This window comes from Engraulis encrasicolus, unplaced genomic scaffold (assembly GCF_034702125.1).
Source record: "Engraulis encrasicolus isolate BLACKSEA-1 unplaced genomic scaffold, IST_EnEncr_1.0 scaffold_38_np1212, whole genome shotgun sequence".
NCBI classification, from domain to species: Eukaryota; Metazoa; Chordata; class Actinopteri; order Clupeiformes; family Engraulidae; genus Engraulis; species Engraulis encrasicolus.
This window is the reverse complement of record NW_026945687.1, coordinates 353,195-376,400: the sequence shown is the minus strand read 5'-3', so window position 1 is coordinate 376,400 and position 23,206 is coordinate 353,195. Positions and strand designations below refer to the sequence as shown.

General features: G+C 42.4%; 1 protein-coding gene across 1 annotated transcript; it reads right to left on the bottom strand.

The window, feature by feature from the left end:
* Positions 1–1,033: 1,033 nt before the first annotated feature.
* Positions 1,034–23,149, bottom strand: LOC134443895 (NLR family CARD domain-containing protein 3-like). The gene is made up of 3 exons (XM_063193427.1): positions 23,091–23,149; positions 21,055–21,168; positions 1,034–3,067 (listed from the first exon to the last, which is right to left on the bottom strand). Exons 1-3 carry the CDS (start codon positions 23,147–23,149, stop codon positions 1,039–1,041), a joined length of 2,202 nt encoding a protein of 733 aa, XP_063049497.1. The 3' UTR covers positions 1,034–1,038.
* Positions 23,150–23,206: the final 57 nt, after the last annotated feature.

Here is a 23,206-nt window from a genome sequence, read left to right as displayed (position 1 = left end):
ATAGATAGATAGATAGATCCTCTAATATAGGCCGGGGCCTGTATTTACTCAAGTGCATCTTTGTCCGGGCCATAATTGGAGGCAGGCCAGAATTTTGAGCAGAACAGACTACCAGTGGAATGAATAAAACGAGATCATGTGTCTATTTGAACCTATAAAATACTTGGTTCATTTATTGAAAAAGTAGGCAACTAACGTACTGTAGCCTGCCAACTATTCTTCCTCCACTGGCTAAGCATAGTACAGATTTGACCGCCAAATGCATTTAAGAGCCTTATCCACAACTACCACAAACAATTTAGAGTGGTCCTTGATGTTAGACAGGGGCATATTCAGCATCAGAAGCTAGGGTATGTAACTTTTTCAACAGGGTCATTTGGGTAGTTTGGGTTGTGATCATGCTTTTGAAAGAGTAAACACAGAAGATTGCTAATAAATATCCTAAGCCAGTCACGGGCAATGAGTGAAAAAAAAAGGTTTTGTGTAATCCTTCATATTTTGTGAGAAATTGCCAAAAAAGCGTATATTCTGCTGGGGTATGTTAACATATGAGCACCACTGTAGTACAGGTTTGACCGCCAAATGCATTCACGACTTTGCAACCAGGGCAAAGCAAGCGTCTCTTTCTGTAACACACTGCTCACATGTAGTCATTGACGTTTGTTTGGTAATAGCTGATGAGTCCTTTTTCGGAGTGAGGAACTTTGTCTAATGTTAACCAGCTTAATGGTTAAAGTTGTGGCTTTTGAGAACAACGTGAGATACCCGTATACAGAAAACCATCATTGATTCTAATTTTAGGCCGACCTCTATTTACCTCCGCCGACAGCGAGACCAATATTAGAGTCCCGGCCAGTAATGGAATACAGGCCACTATGAGAGAGAGAGAGAGAGAGAGAGAGAGAGAGAGAGAGAGAGAGACACACAGACACACAGACAGACAGACAGACAGACAGACAGACAGACAGACAGACAGACAGACAGACAGACAGACAGACAGACAGACAGACAGACAGACAGACAGACAGACAGACAGACTCACATTACTGAGGTGGATGACGTGAACACATCAGATGGTATCAGCTTCTGGAGGACGTCATCTGGGCTGAGGAGATCAGTCTGATCCATCTCTGGTGTCTCTATGTACCTCTGCAGGTAAAATCCATCCAGATACTCTAAAGATGTCTGAAACACAAACTTCCTAGTCTTCCACTGTCCTGGTAAGAGCACCTCTACAGTCAGAGTCCCTGAGCTCCTGTCAATGTGCTCCACTACAGCATACCGATTCAACTCATTCAGACAGTAGAACAGGTTGACACTTCTGTCTGTCTCCCTCTGACCTCTAATCTTATTTTTGACTAACTGGGCTGTTTGCTCTGAGCTTTGTGATTGGCTTTTGGTCTGTGCCATTAGTTGGTTTAAGAGCTTCTGATTGGACTCCAGTGAGAGGCCCAGGAGGAAGCGGAGGAAAAGGTCCAGGTGTCCATTCCTACTCTTTAACGCCAGATCCACTGCCGTCTTGTGTAGGTCCTGAAGCGTTGCTGCCCTGAACAGAGCAGAGAGCTCAGAGGTTTGCTGTTGGTCAGACATGTTTCTTTCTCCGTTAATGAAGCAGAGGAACACATATAACGCTGCCAGAAACTCCTGAATACTGAGATGCACAAAGCTGAACACTTTCCCCTGGTACAGTCCAGCCTCCTCTCTGAAGATCTGAGTACACACTCCTGAGTAGACGGATGCTTCTGTGACATCAATGCCACACTGCCTTAGGTCTCCCTCATAGAAGATCAGATTTCCCATCTCCAGCTGTTGGAAAGCCAGTTTGCACAGTTTGAAAAGCATCTCTTCGTCTCTCTCTTCTGGCTCTGTGTATTTGGTATGTCTAATTCTGACCTGAATGATGAGGAAGCGTGTGTACATATGAGTGAGAGTCCTTGGCATCTCTACACTCCCTGATCCATCTGATGTTCTCTCTACTACTGTAGCTAAAATCCAGCTGAAGACCGGAATGTGGCACATGATGAAGAGGCTCCTGCATGACTTCAGGTGAGCGATGATTCTGCTGGCCAGGCTCTCATCACAGAGCTTCTTCCTGAAGTACTCTTCCTTCTGTGGGTCGTTAAATCCCCTTATTTCTGTCACCTGGTTCACACACTCCCGAGGGATCTGATTGGCTGCTGCTGGTCGGGTGGTGATCCAGAGGAGCGCTGAGGGCAGCAGCTTGCCCTTGATGAGATTTGTCAACAGCACGTCCACTGGCACTGACTTTGTCACATCAGAGCACTCAGGGTTGGAGCGAAAATCTAGGGGAAGTCGACACTCATCCAGACCATCAAAGATGAACATGACTCTGTTCTCTAAACTGGTGAAGACTCTCAGATCCTTCAAATCTGAGAAAAAGTGCCTAATGAGATCAACTAGACTGATTGTTTTCTCCTTCATCAGGTTCAGCTCTCGGAAAGGAAGAGGAAATATGAAGTCGACATCCTGATTGGATGTGCCTTCAGCCCAGTCCAGAATGAACTTCTGCACAGAGACGGTTTTTCCAATGCCAGCCACTCCCTTTGTCAGTAATATTCCAATTGGTTTGACTTTCTTAGCCACGTGATTTACTTCTTTAGATGAGGGCTTGACTTGATCAGGTAACTGACTGACTTTTTCAGATAAGCGATAGATGATGTCGCTGCATTTTATTGGCCTGTCTCTCTGCATCTGTCTGAGTGCACGTTCTGCATAGCCCCGCCATCCTCCTCCTCCACTTGCGATGAGCAGTTTGGAGCTGACTGACATTCCTTGTGCAGCTTCTCTCCAGGATGCCCTCTCTATCTGTCTGATCTCGTGTTCTTCATCTTCTCCTGGTATGTCTTGTGCTGCTTCTTTCCAGGATGCCCTCTCTATCTGTCTGACCTCGTGTTCTTCATTGACACTCCATCCTCCCCCCGCCGTGATGTAAAGGTCAGTGTAGATCTTCCTGAGCAGCGTGGAGCTTCCCTGATGTGTGAGTCCCTCCATCAGACACTTGGACCTCTCCAGCAGGTGTGATTTGTGGGCCTGTTGAATCTCCACACTAAATGGACCAGAATGGAAACAGTGTGCAGAAAGACAAAAAAACAAACAAAATTATTTATGCTGTCATAAAACCTCTCCCAGTGTGAGAAAATGGTCTGCTTACTGTATTAGCTCGAGCCTATAGCCTACACACCTAATATACTGTATATATAGACTAATATGCAGACCTACACCTAATATACTATGTATATAGCCTAATATGCAGACCTACACCTAATATACTATAGCCTAATATGCAGACCTACACCTAATATACTGTATATCCGTATAACCTAATATGCAGACCAACACCTAATATAATGTATAGCCTAATATGCAGACCTACACCTAATATACTGTATATACAGCCTAATATGCAGACCTACACCTAATATACTGTATAGCCTAATATGCAGACCTACACCTAATATACTGTATATATAGCCTAATATGCAGACCTACACCTAATATACTGTATAGCCTAATATGCAGACCTACACCTAATATACTGTATATATAGCCTAATATGCAGACCTACACCTAATATAGAGCCCTATGATTTCTGCGATACAGAAAACACGGACGGAATCACGGAATGTAGACATTAAAACGGAATTTGGTTATAAACGCGGAATTGCACGTAATTTGCTCATTTCTTATGATAAAATTAAAGATCCATTATTTTCGTCATTATTTATCAGTCTACAAGACATTTCAAACACAAAATATGGTCACGATATCATATCTGGCCCACGAGGTGATGCGCAAAAGTTCTATGCTAGATAATGATCCATGTCAGCGCATGTTGACCGTGAACCCATCCAAAGACGCATCCCTCTCCCACTCGGCACTTCCGATTGTCTCCCGTCCTAACACTGGCCATCAGAGCATTGATGAAATCTTTAAACGCAACATGTCAAGAGCAGGGAAGTTTTGATAAGTAAACAGGTCAGGAATAAGTGCGTTGTTCTGACCGTCTGTTACCAAGACTATGTGAAGCGACACTGACAGGACGGGTGGTTCTCCACTACACTTTACCATGAAATCATCCGATGCGAGACATGAGTTTGGAGTTTGTTACAACAAATGTGCCCGCTGGAAAATAAAAACTGAACAGGCAATGCGTTGATCATGTCTTGTTAACTTTGTTGGCCACGAAGCATAGTGACCAAAAGTTAGCAGCAACTTTGATAAGAGTCAAGTCATCATCAGAAGAAAACGACCATCTTGTAAAACATGTGTTTGTGTGAAACTGTAGACGGTAGGAGCTTTGCGAGGCTATTTAATGCCTACATATAACGTGACAAAAATGTCTTATGTAGTTGCACGTTGGTTGCAATATCCAAACTTATTCGATACATCTTCTTAATATACAGTTAGGGCCAGAAATATTTGGACAGCAACACAATTATCATCCTTTTCCACCCTATACCCCACCACAATGGATTTGAAATTAAACAAACAAGCTGTGCATTAACTGTAGACTCTTAGCGTTAATGTGAAGGTGTTAACATCCATATCGCATTAACAAGAATGAAATAGCAACGTTTTTTGTCTGTGTTGCCCACTTTTCAAGGGATCAAAAGTAATTGGACAGTAGGCTTCTCAGCTATTTTCCAGTCAGATGTGTGTTATTCCCTTACTACACCATCACCAAGATGTCAAAACAAGGTCTTAGAGTAATTTGAAGTGTTCCATTTGCATTTCCATATATTTTTACGGAATGTCTATGAGATCCAAAGTCCACCTGTCACCATCAGTGATGCAAGCCATCATAAGGTTGAAAAAAATCAAAACAAACCCATTTTAGAGATGGGGAAACATTGAATATGATTAACTCAAGAGTTCAGAATGTTGGAAAAAAGAAATACCAGAGCAACACCAAATTACCTGGCAGACATGGAAGACATATGTTGTGGATGACAGACAATATTCTGTATCTGGTGAACAAAAACCCATCTCCCAACAGTTTGCCAGATGTAGAACAGTGTCCAGGTGAACGGTGGATACATGTCCAAGGCAACAATCGAGAAAAAGATCAAGAACATTCAGGAACACTTCACCATAGGAAATACAGAGGGTTCACTAAAAGATGTAAATTATTGATAGCATCAGAAATAGCAATACCAGATTTGGCTTTGACAAACAACATCTTTAAAAGACTGTATAGGTCTTGAGCTACATCCTATGGACAGAGGAGACAAAAATCATCTTGTACAAGGGTAATGGGAAGAAAGGAGTATAGAGAAGGGAAGGAACTGCTCATGATTCAAAGCATACCACCCAATCAGTGAATCATGGTGGTGGTAGTGTCATGGTGTGGGCATGCATATCTGTCAATACTATTTTCCCCTTGTATTTATTGATGATGAGGACTACCAACAAAAGCCACAGGATGAATTCTGAAGATTTTCAGGCTATATTATCATGTCATATTAAACCTAATGGTTCTGAACTCATTGGACAATGCTTCACAGTGCAGATGTACAATGACCCAAAGCTTCATGTGAATGCCACTAAGCCATTTCTACCCCAAAAAGTGGAATATTATTCAATGGTCCAGTCAATCACCTCACCTGAGTACGGTTGAGCAAGCATTTCACTTGCTGCTGGCAAAACTGAAGGGAAAATACCCTAAGAATAAGCAGGAACTGAAGACTGTTGCGATAGAGCTCACTATAGCATCACCAGGGATAAAACCCAGTGTCTATTGATGTCTATGGATTGCAAATTACAGGCTGTAACTGACTGAAAAGTATTTGCAACCAAATAATTAAAAATTGAAAGTTTGATGTATAAATACTAGACTGTCCAATTACTTTTGGTCCCTTAAAAAAGGGGTGGCACTAATAGAAAATGTCATAATTCCTTCACAGTTCACTCGATTTGGACGCAAACTTCCGGACGTGGCGCACGTAGCTGCAGCGACTCCTTACTCTCCCAACTCGCAGTGTTTATTTGTGTTATAATGTGTCATTCGAAATGTCTATCGTCGGAAACTATGTCGGAACGCATGTACAGTCGGCAACAGCTGTTGCAGATAAGAATGGACAACTTCAGCGATGTATTGGATATACCAACAGAGCTACTGGAAGAACTGGGGATACTACGACGGCATACATCGGACCCGTCTGCTTCGCCTACATGGAGACGGCGAAAGAGGTGCTCCAGAATTAGGAAGAGAGGCAAACGAGGTGGCGTCGAAACACGGCTTGCAGCCAACCCAACTCGTCCAGCAATACCATCAATTCTCTTGGCAAACGTAAGATCTATGGACAATAAGATGGATGACATACGGCTACTAAGATCAGCGAACAAAACTGTGAGGAATTGCTGTGTGACCGTGTTTACAGAATCATGGCTGAACGACGGCATACCCGACTCCGCTCTACAACTGGAGCAACTTACGTGCCACCGAGCGGACAGAGCCCTTGCAGAGAAAAAACGAGGGGGAGGAATATGTGTTTACACACATGATGCTTGGTGCAAAAATGCTACGGTGGTACAGAGACACTGCTCTCCACTAGTGGAGTTCATGATCATCAAGTGCCGACCCTTCTATTTACCAAGAGAAATATCCGCCATTCTACTGGTCGCAGTTTACCTCGCTCCTAGCAACACCAATAGCGTCAGAAGCGAGGCACTGAACGAGCTGCATCGGGGAATCAGTGAACAACAAGATGCACACCCAGATGCCTTCACAGTGGTCATGGGAGATTTCAACCACGGAAATCTCAAAACAGTACTTCCAAAATTTCACCAACATGTTAACTTTCCAACAAGAGGACAAAACACCCTGGACTTTGTTTATACCCCAAAACAAGGAGCATACAAGGCAAAGCCCATCCCCCACATCGGCCTATCAGACCACCTAACGATTCTGCTACTGCCAGCCTACAGACAAAAGGTAAAACTCACCAAACCAGCTCTGAAGGAGGTGAGAAAATGGCCAGAGGGAGCAGTGTCACGACTACAAGACTGCTTTGAAACCACAGATTGGGACATGTTCAAAACAGCTGCCACCCACAGCAACCACATTGACATTGAGGAGTACACAGACACCGTGACCTCCTACATCACAAAATGCATTGATGATGTTACAGAAATAAAACACATCACCACCAGGGCCAACCAGAAGCCATGGTTCACAGGAGACGTTCACAGACTGCTGAGGGCCAGAGACAAAGCCTTCAGAGCAGGAGACGTAGCTGGCCTAAAAGCAGCAAGGGCAAACCTGTCCCAGGGCATCAGGAAAGCAAAAAAGGAATACTCGGACAAAATAACAACACACTTCAAAGACAGCAGCGATGCACAGAGCCTGTGGCAGGGCATACAGACCATCACGGACTATAAGCTCGCACCACGAAGCTGTGACAACAACACCTCTCTGCTAAACGACCTGAACAGTTTCTTTGCCCGTTTTGAAGCACAAAATGACACTCATCCACAGAAAACTCCCCCTCCCCCCCATGATCAACCCCTGTACCTGTCCTCTGCCAGTGTGAAGAGGACACTGGCCACCATCAACCCACGCAAAGCAGCTGGCCCAGACAACATACCTGGCCGAGTGTTGAAGGATTGTGCAGAAGAGCTGAAGGATGTCTTCACAGACATCTTTAACATCTCTCTGGAGCAAGCAGTCATCCCATCACTTTTCAAAGCTGCTACCATCATACCCGTGCCGAAGAAATCATCACCATCATGCTTCAATGACTACCGTCCTGTAGCACTGACGCCCATAATCATGAAGTGCTTCGAACGGCTAGTCCTGTCACACATCAAAGCCACCCTACCCCCCACCCTGGACCCCTACCAGTTCGCATACCGAGCCAAGCGATCCACGGAGGATGCAATCTGCTCTGCCCTCCATCCAGCCCTCACCCACTTGGACAATAAAGACTCATATGTGAGAATGCTGTTCATTGACTTCAGTTCAGCATTCAATACCATAATACCACAACAACTCATCAGAAAACTGGACAAACTAGGTTTCAGCACCTCCCTCTGCAACTGGCTGCTGGACTTCCTGATGCAGAGACCACAAGCAGTACGGGTAGGGAATAACACCTCAAGCACCCTGACCCTGAGCACGGGGGCTCCGCAAGGTTGTGTTCTCAGCCCCCTGCTGTTCACGCTGCTGACACATGACTGCACAACGACCCACAGCACTAACCATCTAGTGAAGTTTGCGGATGATACAACACTGGTGGGCCTCATCACTAAGGGCGATGAGACCCACTACAGAGAAGAAGTAGACCTGCTGGCCAGATGATGCAAAGACAACAACCTCCTGCTGAATGTCAACAAGACCAAGGAGATTGTTGTCAACTTTCAGAGGGTCCAAAAACAACTGCCACCACTGACCATCGACGGTGATGCTGTGGAGAGAGTGAGCAGCACCAAGTTCCTTGGAGTGCACATCAGCGACGACCTCTCTTGGACCACCAACACTACATCACTGGCGAAGAAGGCCCATCAGCGTCTCTACTTCTTGCGCAAACTAAAGAAGGCAAGTGCTACACCCTCCATCATGACAACATTCTACAGAGGAACCATAGAGAGCGTCGTGTCCAGCTGCATCACAGTGTGGGGAGGAAGCTGCACGGAGAAAAACAGGAAGACACTCCAGCGTGTTGTGAACACAGCGAAGAAGATCATTGGAGTATCACTCCCCTCCCTGCAGGACATTTACACCGCACGCCTCACCCGAAAAGCACTGATGATCATCAAAGACACAAGCCACCCTGCACACAAACTGTTCAGCCTCCTGCAGCACGATGCATCAAGCAATCAAGATACTGAACACTCAACCCACTCTCCCTTCACTGTCAGCCTCTAGCCAGCCAGGCCACTGACAACGCTCCCCCCCTCATCCCCACCACCATATCTGCGACTGAACATTCCACCTGCACTACTACATCTGTGACTGAACTTTCAACCTGCACTAACTCAAAACATACACATGCACATACACACACACACACACACACACACACACACACACACACACACACACACACACACACACACACACACACACACACACACACACACACACACACACACACACACACACACACAAGCACACTGCACTTTCTGCACTAAACCCAAACATACACACACTGACACACAACTCATACTCACACACATACACACACACACACACACACACACACACACACACAGGTACACACACACAGACGCACACCGCACTTTCTACCTGCACTAAACACACACACACACACACACACACACACACACACACACACACACACACACGCACACAAAACACATACAAACACACACACACACACACATACTGCTGCTGGTGTATTTAAAAAAAAAAAAAAAAAAAAAAAAAAAACCTTTTTTAATTATTTATTTTCTTCAAATGCTACTATTACTATGTCAGAACGCTATAAAGGACTTTTAGAAAAAGCACAACAAAATACCTCCTCTTAATGTATGTTCTCTACAAGTCTTCTGTTGTCCAGTCTTGCACTTTAAATGTCTGTATGAGCAATGTCTACGTCCATACTGTCTATGTCCATGTATGAGTACTGTCTATGTCTATACTGTCTATGTCCTTACCTAGATTAGTCTATGTCTGCATGGGAGAGCAAGAAACGCAATTTCAAATTCTTTGTATGACCAGTGCATGTAAAGAAATTGACAATAAACTTGACTTGACTTGAAACTTGAAACACCCCATATTAAAGCTGAAAGTCTGCTGTTAATGCATATCTCATTTGTTTCATTTCAAATCCATTGGGATGGTGTACAGCACCAAAAAGATGAAAATTGTGCAGATGTCCAAATATTTATGGCCCTAACTGTATGTTCTATATATGTCTGCTGTTGCCCAGTCTTGCACTTTATATGTCTGTGAGGGTATTGTATAGATATTCTGGGTGTAATGTATGTGTACTGTCAATGTCTTGTCTATGTCCCTACCTAAAGACCATGTCTATATCCGTATGGGAAAGTAAGAAACGTAATTTCAATTCTTTGTATGACCAGTGCATGTAAAGAAATTGACAATAAAACCGACGTGACTTGACGACTTGCTTCTCTCACACCATCTACTACTATTGTACAGTGTGTTGTTGTTGTGTTAACAAATACTTACCACCACCATTAAATACTACGCATTCATTATGACAGTTAATTTTGCACTTTTCATACATGAAAATGTGGATCTTCTCCATGTCCAACATTTTGAATTTCTAGAACTTTGAAGACTTTTCTGGCTGCAAAACTTACTGCACTTTGGTCATATAAATGAAGGTTAGTTTATTACTTGATCATGACAAAATCAAAGTTGGCAATAGGTGGGACAGTTTCAGGAAGCAGTGTGGTTGCAATACCTACTCTGACTACAATCCCACAGAGTGCATCTAAAGGTCTGATTACTAAATGTTTCCTGTGTGAATCTCAGACTGTAGCACAAGCACTTGATGTAAATCATGTATTCTTCTGTTAATGAAAGGGACATTATGCACAATTGATTACTTTTCAACAGGCAAGGTCTTAAGATCGAGAATAAAAGTTGTTAATGTTACAGTCTGGCTTACCAGGTCAGTGGTGACTGTGTTTCCTGTGTGAATGTCAGAATGATACCCACCTCTGGCAAGCAGGAACATTTCCTCCCATACGTGGAGGCTTCTCCATGGACTGCTCACTCTTCATGGACACACAGCTCGGCACTGGAGAGGGGGGTCTCTCATGTTGCATGGGCCTGAATTACACAAAGATGAATTCAAATGTCTGTAAAACACTTTTGACAAAAATGACATTTTCACTTGACTTTGACTCAAACATACGCAGACAGATTTTGTTAAACATCAAAGTTGTAATTGATGGAAATTAATTTGCTTTTAGTGACAAAAGTAGCCTGACTATTGCTATCACAAACCTCCACAATCTGGCCAAACACATGTGCAAAGCAGAGCCCTAAAAGTGCTTCTCTTGAGGCAGTTTGGTATGTAATGATGATAATTAAATATCAGATTTCTGATATTCAAGAATCTGATTCATATTCATGTGCTTTTCATAAATCCCACTTGTGTTTCTGTACTTTCTTTAAAGCTTCAGTTTTCTTGAGTTTGCGCAGCGCCCGCGAAACCAGCCTGTCTCAAGTAGCCAACAGAACGAATTTGAATATCTGTCTTGTGGTATGTGAAGCCAGAAATTCTGACACTCATTTGGGTCGGTCAGCCAAAAGTTGCATGTGAGAATTTCGTACAACAGACTGTGAAAGTGGTCATTTCTGACAGTGTACAGCAGGGGTAGGCAATTGGCGGACAGGGGGCCAAAGCTGTGAAAAGACACTGGCACATACTGTCCAGTGACTCGCAGATTGGCTACTCCTTCCAACAGCCTCCACTTTTTGCTTTCAAAAGAATCAAGGGCAATGCCTTTCTACACCTGCGTACTGGCAGGTAATTCTCTGTGAGGGGGAGAATAATGTGCCGCACCACTTTTGTGATTTACTTGTTAAAATGTCTGTGCGGATTTGTATACATTGGGAAAAAACAAAATGTGAAACAATAATACGAATATACGAACATAAAAGTAACATAATCATGACATTAAGTCACCTATGGCGAGACACTTCAATGAGGGCATCGTGTTTGTCAAGCCTCTTAAACAAGGTGTCGACGGAGAGCGCCACTTCCTCCAATGAGAGGCCTATTGGATCTTTGCACTCCAAACAATCCAACCCAATGTGCTGAATGAAGAACTAACTTTAACCGGTTTCTTGTAATGTATTGGTCTTCTTTTCCTTTGTAGGTTCACTGGACACTGATGGGCAAACAAGCGTCATGGGGGTGGGTGTATTGCACATCTATGGGGATGCAAGGGGTGGGTATGAGTGAAGGCTGCTGTTTTCTTCATGGCATGGGTTAGCGATGGTAAATGCTGCTTTATACAATTCTACAATTCTTGCCTTTTTTTTCTTTTCCTTTATTTTTTCCTTAAAAAAAAAAATAATGTGTTGTTTTGTTGCTGCTGTCTATTGCACATCTATGGGGATGCAAGGGGTGGGTATGAGCATGGCCGTAGCCAGCCATGTGAAGTAGGCGAGGTCCGAAATTTCATTATTAATAAAAAATATTAATTAAAAATTAATTCATAAAATAAATAAATATAGGCTACACAGGCCTATATATAGGGCCCTCCTCTATGAATGTATAGGCCTAATGTGAAATAGTAAATATGTAGACATGTATAATAATAAATATGTTGTAGTTTTCAGCTAACTCAGCCTATTTACTTTGAATGGCTATGCTTTGGTATCATGCCTCTTTTATCATAAACAACATTCTCCCAGTCAGTAAAGCCCTTTGTAAGGAAACTAAAGTTTCACCCAGAAGTTGCACAATAAGCTACATCCTCAGATGGCAAGTTGCTCAGCCATTCATATTTTTTCTCCCAATGAAATTACACTTCAGCTGTTTCCTCCAAAGGTACAGGGATAGCTATCGCTGTAGTGTAAACCACCTATTTTGGAGTAAACATGTTTCTTCCTCGAGTCGCATCAAACGTTTTGTTTTAATTTAGTTGTTGTTATAGTTCTTCACAAGCGCAGAAGACAAAAGTCTATCAACGAGAAAGAAAAGTAGCCTATCCTCCGCGCTCCTGAGCCATCTGGTGCGTCACGGCTATGCAGACACAGTAGTCACGGGAGCCTCTTCAGGTGTGGATATTTTACTGCGATTGAGTCTGACGAAGACGTGGCAACGTCGATAGTCTTGGCACTTGTCCAAATTAACAGGAAAATATCCACACCTGAAGATGTTCCGGTGACCTCCTCTATCAGTGTTTATCACAGGCTTTCCAATTTACAATCAATTACCTTTCATGGATATCCTATGCTTTTACCTTTATGCAGCAGCTGATGCAGCAGCCGACCTTCTTAAAATAATGACTCAAATGGCTTTTTAAGACACCATAGCCTACTTGTTACGCATGAGCTTTAGGTAAACAACGGTTAGCTTTCTGTTGGCGGAGATCTCACCAAGCGCGGGCTTTCTGATAGCGGAGATCTCACCAAGCGCGTGCTTAATGGGCGCGTTCGTGACGGCACATTACTGCGCAGGCTGCACACGCACACTTTGCCATTTCAATGCATTTTTCTAACCAGAAAGCATGGTAATTTTGCGTTGCGCAATGCGCTGTCACGAACGCGACCAAACACTTGCGATGTCGGCTGAGTTGCGTTCTCTCCCACGAGTCGCACCACTTGCGATATTAATTAACCTTATTTACTCGCAAAAACAGAACACAAAGGCAAAACTAGAACACATAGCACATGGAGGTTAACCACAGTTTGCAAAGGACGCTTCACAAAGGTTTATAGATGTTTTTGTGTGTTTCAGTTGGTCATACAGTTGTGCTCATATGTTTACATACCCCAGCAGAATAAACGCTTTCTTCGTGATTTCTCACAAAATATGAAGGATTACACAAAACCTTTTTTTTCACTCATTGCTAGTGACTAGCTTAAGATATTTATTAGCAATATTCTGTGTTTACTCTTTCAAAAGCATGATCACAACCCAAACTACCCAAATGACCCTGTTCAAAAGTTTACATACCCTAGTTTCTAATGCTGAATATAGCCCTGTTTAACATCAGGGACCGCTCTAAATTGTTTGTGGTAGTTGTGGATAAGGCTCTTAATGTTCTCAGATGACAAAACAGCACATTCTTCCTGGCAGAATGGTTGTTTCCTATAATATTTTTGGGTGTCTTGCTGGAACCTCACATTTGAGGTTTCCCCTGAATGGCTCAATGATGTTGAGATCAGGAGAGTGAGACGGTCGCTCAAAAACTTCATTTTATTCTTTCTGAAGCTAGTGACGGGTTGATTTGGCTTTCTGTGTTGAAATATTGTCATGTTGGCATGTCCAAACAATGGACCATGTGCAGTTTCAAGGCTGATGTGTGTCAAGTTTCCTCCAGTATTTTTCACAGGGCAATGTATTCATCATTCTGCGAGTATGGATCAAAAGTATAATGCATTTGTAACTCAAATGTCCCCATGAAATCAGTGGTCCATGACCATGTTTCACAGAAGGGTATGGTGTAACTTTCATCATAGGCTCCATTGACTGTTCTCCAAATGGTACTGTTAATAGTGGCCTAAAAAAGTTCCATATTGATCTCATTTTTCCAAATGACTTTGTCACAGGCATTTTGATGCTTCTCACTGTGCTATTTGGTGTATCATATGCAAAATAACATGTTTGCATTTTTGTGGTAATGGCTTTCTCCTGGCAACCCCCAACAGCCCATCTTTCCTCAAGTGCCTCTTTCCTGTACAGTTTAAAACATTTTTTCATATTGTCCTATATTTCACCTGAAGTTATTTTTTGGTTGTCCTATGCCTCCTGAACAATTTCCCTTGCAATGATCATTGCAATGCAATGATTCCCTTGCCCATTGGCTTGATTCCAACCAATTAATTTCTGAATTGAAATTCCAACGGTGCCAACATGACAATATTTCGACACAAAAAGCCAAATCAACTCGTCATTAGCTTCAGAAAGAATAAAATGAAGGTTTTTGAGCGACCATCTCACTCTCCTGATCTCAACATCATTGAGCCACTCAGGGGAAACCTCAAATGTGAGGTTCCAGCAAGACACCCAAAGATATTATAGGAAACAACCATTCTGCCAGGAAGAATGTGCTGTTTTGTCATCTGAGAACATTAAGAGCCTTATCCACAACTACCACAAACAATTTAGAGCGGTCCCTGTTAAACAGGGCCATATTCAGCATCAGAAACTAGGGTATGTAAACTTTTGAACAGGGTCATTTGGGTAGTTTGGGTTGTGATCATGCTTTTGAAAGAGTAAACACAGAATATTGCTAATAAATATCTTAAGCTAGTCACTAGCAATGAGTGAAAAAAAAGGTTTTGTGTAATCCTTCATATTTTGTGAGAAATCGCAAAGAAAGCGTTTATTCTGCTGGGGTATGTAAACATATGAGCACAACTGTATTTGCTGTTAAAATAATAATAATAATAATAAAACCTCTCATGATAGGCGAGGTCCGGACCTCGCTAGCCTCAAATGTCCCTACGGCCATGGGTATGAGTGAAGGCTGCTGTTTTCTTCATGGCTACCATTTCTTACTAAAATTAATTTAGCTATTGGTCATGACATTTCATTTATGATTCATGGTGTTGGCATGGGTTAGCGATGGTAAATGCTGCTTTATACAATTTCGACTTTGAGACATCCTACAATTCTTGCCTTGTTTTTTCTTTTCCTTTATTTTTATATATAATGTGTTGTTTTGTTGCTGCCCACTATCATGTGATTCACCTGCAACCTGGGACCTCTCACCTCCCCTTTGATAAGATGCACTCCTTTCTTTGTTCTGAGTACCACGCACTGATGATGGCTTAAGAGACTAAACGTATCTGCTTGTGGACATGGTGGTAATATAAATAAATAATAATGAGACATGGCTTGTATGTGCAGAGTTTTCTTTTTCAAAAACTTCAAAAAAGATTGATACCCACCTCTGACCAGCAGAATCTCCTCGCATACGCGGAGGCTTCTCCATGGACTGGTCACTCTTCATGGACACACAGCTCGGCACTGGAGAGGAGGGTCTCTTATGCTGAATGGGACTGAATTACACAAAGACAAATTCAAATATTTGTTTAAAAAAAACCTTGACAAAAAGGACATGTTCACTTGACATTGACTCAAATATACACTCAAACATACACAGACTTATATTGTGACACATCAGCAAAGTTGTAATAGCGATAGAAATTAATTTTGTTTTAGTGACTAAAGTAGCCTGGATATTGCTATGGTAAACTTCAATAATCTGGCCAAAACGTGTGTGCAAGCTGTTACATAGTAGTCTGGAAGCCTAATTACAGCATGTTAGATTGGTAGTTGTGCTTGTCTACTCTGTGCTGAGCTCCTGGTTGCTGATTCTCTTGATTGCAGGGGGGGGTTGGGGATTTGTGACGCTCATTCAGGTCAGTCAGCCAAAAGTTCGATGTGGGAATTTCGGACAACAGACTGTGGAAGTGGTACTTTCTGATAGGGTACAGCAAGCGATCGTAAGAGTCACTGCTCGCTTACCAATGTCTCATTTGAGCCTTGTCTAAATCTGGAAGGTAATTAATCAACTTTTTAATCCTATGTTGTCTCCCTTTAAGTGTATTATGGTTAATGTTGTTGTGTTAACTTTGCGTTAACAAATACCAACCACCACCATCAAATTCTACATATTTATTATTACTGAGAAGATCCACATTTTCATGTAAGAAAAGTGCAATTTTCCCTATGTCCACCATTTTGAATTTCTAGAAATTAATAGACTTTTTTGGCTGCCAAACTTACTGTACTTACAGCACAGGCCAAAAGTATGAACTCACCGTCTCATTCTTTCGTTCTCTTTATGCAAAATTGATTACCTTTCGTCAGGCAAGATCTTAAGATCGAGATCACTAAGTTGTTAAAGTTACAGTCTGGCTTGCCAGGCCAGTGGTGAGTTTATTTCCTATGTGAATGTCAGATTGATACCCACCTCTGGCCAGCAGGAACATCTCCTCCCATACGCGGAGGCTTCTCCATGGACTGGTCACTCTTCATGGATACACAGCTCGGCACTGGAGAGGACGGTCTCTTAAACTGCATGGGGCTGGATTACACACACACACACACACACACACACACACACACACACACACACACACACACACACACACACACACACACACACACACACACACACACACACACACACACACACAGTCAAACGTCTATAAAATGTCTGTTGACAAATGTACACCTTGAGTTGACTGACACTATCACTATCATTTGTGTTCTAGACTGAAGGGTAATATAACTTGGAAAGACCGTACTGCAATACAGTATTGTGACTCTGCGTATCGTGATTTCTACAAAATGGTTACAGCCCTAGTCAACGACACAAAGCAACAAAACCAAGTTGTTAATGTTACAGTTTGGCTCACCAGGTCAGTGTTGAGTATATTTCCTGTGTAAATGTCAGACTGATACCCACCTTTGGCGAGCAGGAACATCTCCTTCCATGCGCGGAGGCAAATCCATGGACTGGTCACTCTTCATGGACACACAGCTCGGCACTGGAGAAGAGGGTCTCTTATACTGCATTGTGCTGGATCACAAACACACACACACACACACACACACATTTTGTCTAATGACTTTTGAGTCATCAAAGCTGTAGTAGTGATGCATACTATATATCTGGCTGGCTATTTTGATCTTAAAGGACAGGAGAGGTCTGAGTTCGGGTCCCGACAGGGCAACTCTACTGCCCTGTGCTACAAACATAGACTAAGAGATAAGTACAAAGTGAAAAGATTCTGGTGCCACACGTATGGCTATTTTCTCTATTTTCTGTCATGTATTTTTTCAGTGTAGTAAGATTAACGTTTCGATATGCGTCTTCATCAGAGTCCTCGAGGAGCCTGGGAGGACTCTGATGAAGACGCATGTCGAAACGTTAGTCTTACTGCACTGAAAAAATACATAACGGAAAATAGAGAAAATAGACAAACGTGTGGCACCAGAGTCTTTTCCCTTTGTACTTATCTCTTAAATAACCGAAAATAGGCATCCATGTGACACCATATTCTTTTGCCTTTGTACTTATTATTTAGTCCTTCTCTGGTTACACCGGATTGCCAATTGTGCCGTGCTCCGAACCCCAGCACTACATTTCGGCTTGAACGAAACGGAGAAAATCGCGTACAAAGATCTATTTTTAGTTTTTGGCGATATTCCTTTTTTTGCAGAATGGTGACATTTAGGTCACAACGAAGCTGTTCAGTGCAGCAGAAATTCACATTGTTTTGTTTAAAGGCAAACATTTTGGCCTCACTTTTAAATAAATCTTCCGATGTTTCATATGGGCATGTTCTACTTAATTACTACTTTGATGAACAGAGGAGAGGCGGGTTTATCAACAAGCAAGCATCATGGATTGTGTTTTCATCAATGAGAATGGAAAAAGCAAAACGGAGGTGCTGAATTGTGGATATTACATCTTCTATTTGATTCTATTCGATTGCAAATGAATTGCTACGCTTGAAGGGAAGTGCCGTCTGTGCTTGGTAGTCGGGACACAGACGGTCATCATCCAGGCGGTCATATTCTGCCCTCAGAGCCTATGATTGTTTCAATTATCTGGCTGGAGGCTACGAGGCTATGCACATCCCTCTTTATGGCGTAAGTAGCCTTCATTAAAACACAATCATAGACACAATATGTTTTGCATGAACGGGAAATGGGTTACTTTGGACTAGACTTCATTGACCTGTAAAACAAAACAGTAAACACTTCTGTTCTTTTTTGTCAGGTGGTGGGAAACATTACATTACATTGCATTTGGCAGACGCTTTATAACCAAAGTGACTTTCAAAAGAGGACATAATCAAGCCAACATCACAAGCAAATACAAAATGCACAGGAGATATACAGAACATCAAGTGCAGTTGCAAAGAGCGGTTAGGTTTTTTTTAAAATATATATATATAGAGAGAGAGTAAATAATGAGTACACACACACACAAACACAAACTAAACTAAACTAAACATCATGTCAAGAGTCTGCAGGTGGAAAGGCCAGCTCAAGCATTAGTCTAGTAGATTCTCTCAAAAGAGGAAGGTCTTTTGTTGTTTCTTGAAGGCTGCAAGGGATGTGCTTAGTCTTGCTGCCTCTGGGAGACCGTTCCACCACTTGGGTACCACAACGGAGAACAATCTTGACTGGGAGTACCTAGAGCGACTGGATGGCAGAGCCAGACGGCTTGTACTGGATGAGCGCAGTTCTCTTCCAGTAACATAACATGTTCTCATACTTCCATGGATGGAGATGTAGGGAGAGGTCAGAGGGGATTTGAACCTGCAACCCTTAGATTGAAAGACCAACTCTCAAACCACTAGGCCATGGCTGCCCTACTTTGGCTGATTACTTTTCGCCAGGCAAGGTATTAAGATCGAGATTACTAAATTGATAATGTTACAGTCTGGCTTGCCAGGTCAGTGGTGAGTGTGTTTCCTGTGTGGATGTCAGATTGATACCCACCTCTGGCCAGCAGGAACATCTCCTCCCATGCGCGGAGGCAAATCTATGGACTGGTCACTCTTCATGGACTCAAAGCTCGGCACTGGAGAGGTGGATCTCTTATGCTGCATGGGCCTGGAATACACAAACACAAATTCAAATGTCTGTAAAACACATCTTGACAAAAATGACATTTTCACCTGACTTTGACACACTCATACATTCGCAGACAGACTTTGTGACGCATCATCAAAGTTGTAGTTATGATGGAAATATTTTCATTTAGTGACAAAAGTAGCCTGGCTACTGCTATAGCAAACCTCGATAATCTGGCCAAACACATGTGCAAAACAATTGCTCAAAATGCTTCTGGATGAGGCAGTTTGGTATGTAATGATGATGATCATTAGATATCAGATTTCTGATATTCAAGAATCGGATTCATATTCATGTACTTTTTATAAATCCCATTTGTGTACTGTACTTTCTTTAAAGCTGCCCTCTTCAGTTTGCTTGAGTTTGCGCAGTGCCCGTGAAACTAGGCTGTCTCAAGTAGCCAACAGAAGAAATGTGAATATCTCTCCTGTGGTATGTGGAGTCAGAATTTCTGATGCTCATTCAGGTAAATCGGGTCGAGCCAAAAGTTGTGTGTGGGAATTTCGTACAACAGACTGTGGAAGTGGTCATTTCTGACAGCGTACAGCAAGGGTAGGCAATTAGCGGACAGGGGGCCAAAGCTGTGAAAAGACACTGGCACATACTGTCCAGTGACTCGCAGATTGGCTACTCCTTCCAACAGCCTCCACTTTTTGCTTTCAAAAGATGCAAGGGCAATGCCTTTCTACACCTGCGTACTGGCAGGTAATTCTCTGTGAGGGGGAGAATAATGTGCCGCACCACTTTTGTGATTTACTTGTTAAAATGTCTGTGCGGATTTGTATACATTGGGAAAAAACAAAATGTGAAACAATAATACGAATATACGAACATAAAAGTAACATAATCATGACATTAAGTCACCTATGGCGAGACACTTCAATGAGGGCATCGTGTTTGTCAAGCCTCTTAAACAAGGTGTCGACGAAGAGCGCCACTATCTCCAATGAGAGGCCTATTGGATCTTTGCACTCCAAACAATCCAACCCAATGTGCTCAATGAAGAACTAACTTTAACCAGTTTCTTGTAATGTCTTGGTCTTCTTTTCCTTTGTAGGTTCACTGGACACTGATGGGCAAACAAGCGTCATGGGGGTGTGTGTATTGCACATCTATGGGGATGCAAGGGGTGGGTATGAGTGAAGGCTGCTGTTTTCTTCATGGCTACCATTTCTTACTAAAATTATTTTAGCTATTCGTCATGACATTTCATTTATGATTCATGGTGCTGGCATGGGTTAGCGATGGTAAATGCTGCTTTATACAATTTTGACTTTGAGACATCCTACAATTCTTGCCTTGTTTTTCCTTTTCCTTTATTTTTCCTATTTAAAAAAAAATATATATAATGTGTTGTTTTGTTGCTGCCCACTATCATGTGATCCACCTGCAACCTGGGACCTCTCACCTCCCCTTTGATAAGATGCACTCCTTTCTTTGTTCTGAGATGAAACGCATCTGCTTGTGGACATGGTGGTAATAATTGAAGAAGGATGGTCGTCGCACACTCACAGACCCTGATGAAGGCGTAAGCCGAAACGTTGGTCTTATTAAATGTAACTGCATGAAGTTCTGAGTGTGCGACGACCATCCTTTTTCAATTTGAGTCTATTGTCTGCCGTACGCACCTCAAACGGTGTGCGTTTACTGAAACCCAAAGAAAGACATGGTGGTAATATAAATAAATAATAATGAGACATGGCTTGTATGTGCAGAGTTTTCTTTTTCAAAAACTTCAAAAAAGATTGATACCCACCTCTGGCCAGCAGGAACATTTCCTCCCATGCGTAGAAGCTTCTCCATGGACTGGTCATTCTTCATGGACATACAGCTCGGCACTGGAGAGGAGAGTTTCTTATGCTGCATGGGCCTGAATTACAATAAGACAAATTCAAATGTCTGTANAAAAAAAAAAAAAAAAAAAAAAAAAACTTGACAAAAAGGACATGTTCACTTGACATTGACTCAAACATACACTCAAATATACACAGACTGATCACAAAAAAAGAGAAAAGGGAATGCTTCACTGGGTCCTGTATCCAGTTAGTAAAAAAGGGTGCTCATCAAAAAGAACTTGGGCGTCCAAACTTCAATGAAAAGATAAAAAACACTATTTGAGGCACTCCTTACTAAAGTTTAAAAAGCCTTTATTAAATACTGGCTACATGCCTACGCGTTTCGACCCATTGTCTTCATCAGGGCATGCCAAACAATTGCAGGTGAAAGGTATATCAGGTAAGGAGGTAGAGCTAGGTCACATGACACAGAAAGCCCGCCCCTCCCCAACCACTCAAGGTAAATACAAACAACCATTTATCAAAGTGTCTCCCACAACCAAAACAAATAATTAAAAACTGTATTTCATTATCTCAATCTACCATCTTTTTCATCCCACAGTCCGATTCTTAAGTTCATTCAGAGTTAAAAAAAATAGATATTTACAAAAATGGAGAAAAGTCCACATCCTCATTGAGGCCCGGAAATTTTGTGGCATTCAATTTAACAATCCACCAAGTTTCCCTTTGGAGAAGCCGTTTTAATCTGTCCCCACCCCTTATGTTTTTATTTATGACCTCTATTGCCATTACTTTCACTGAGTTCAGATCTGTATGGCCAGCTTCTCTGAAATGAACAGCCATGGGGTAGCTGGGATTTTGAGTCCTTATGGCATACTTATGCTCTGCCAGTCTGTCACGAAGCCTGCGTTTTGTGCGCCCAATATAGAAGCAGCCACATCCACATTCTAACCTGTACACTACATGTGTAGTATTACAGTTTGCAAAATCTTTACAGTAATATACCTTTTCACTGAAAACATCCATAAAAGCGCTCTGGCGAGATATGTTATCACAGTGGTTGCATGAGCCACATCTGTATGTGCCTTTTGGCTTTGGGAAATGAGGGGGAGGTTTGGATGCAGGGAGGTAACTTCTCATTAACCTATCTCTCAGTGTGGGAGCCCTCCTAAAGGAAACTAGGGGGCGCTCAGAGAACACTTCACGTAAGGAGGGGTCACCATCAAGAATGCCCCAGTTTCTGTTGATAATCCTCTTGATCTTGTATGACAGTGAGCTATATTGCGTAGTGAAGAACATTTTTCCAGATTTTCTTTTGCGGTGAGTTTTCTTGAATAAGTCCTTCCTATTTAGTGCTTTTGCTTTACCCAAAGCTGTATCCAGATCTTTTTTCCGGTACCCCCTGTGTTGAAAACGAGAGTACATGTCATCAGCTTGTACATCAAAGTCAATCTCAGAGTCACAGATTCTGCGTATTCTTTGAAATTGGCCGTAGGGGATGTTTGTGATGAGACTGTTGGGGTGAAAGCTGTCAGCGTGTAGAATGGTGTTCCTATCAGTTACCTTCCTGAAAATGGATGTGTGTAGGTAACCTTGTTCATCCACTGTGATGTTAAGGTCCAGGAAGTGTATTTCTGACTGGCTGTATTCAAGACTGAGCTTGATGTTTGGATTTGAACAGTTCAAGAACTGATGGAATTCTTTGAGTTGCTCTAAAGGGCCTGAAAAAATGAAGCAAAGATCATCTATAAATCTTCCATACCATCTGATGAACTGTTTGAATGGGTTCACGTCACCAAAGATGTATTGATCTTCCCAAAGTCCCATGAAGAGGCCTGCAAAATTAGGTGCATACGCAGCCCCCATAGCGGTACCTTTCTTTTGGCGGAAAAGCCGATCCTGGAACAAAAAAATGTTGTTATTTAGGGTCCACTTTGCAAGATCAACAATGAATTCAGTCGGAGGTGTGTCATTGGGTCTTTTTTGTAAGGCCTGCCTCAGGGCCTCCAGGCCCTCTTCATGGTCTATATTGGTGTAGAGTGCCTCGACATCCATTGTGACAAGATATGCATTGTTGACATTCTTAATTTCATCCAATATAGAGAGTACATG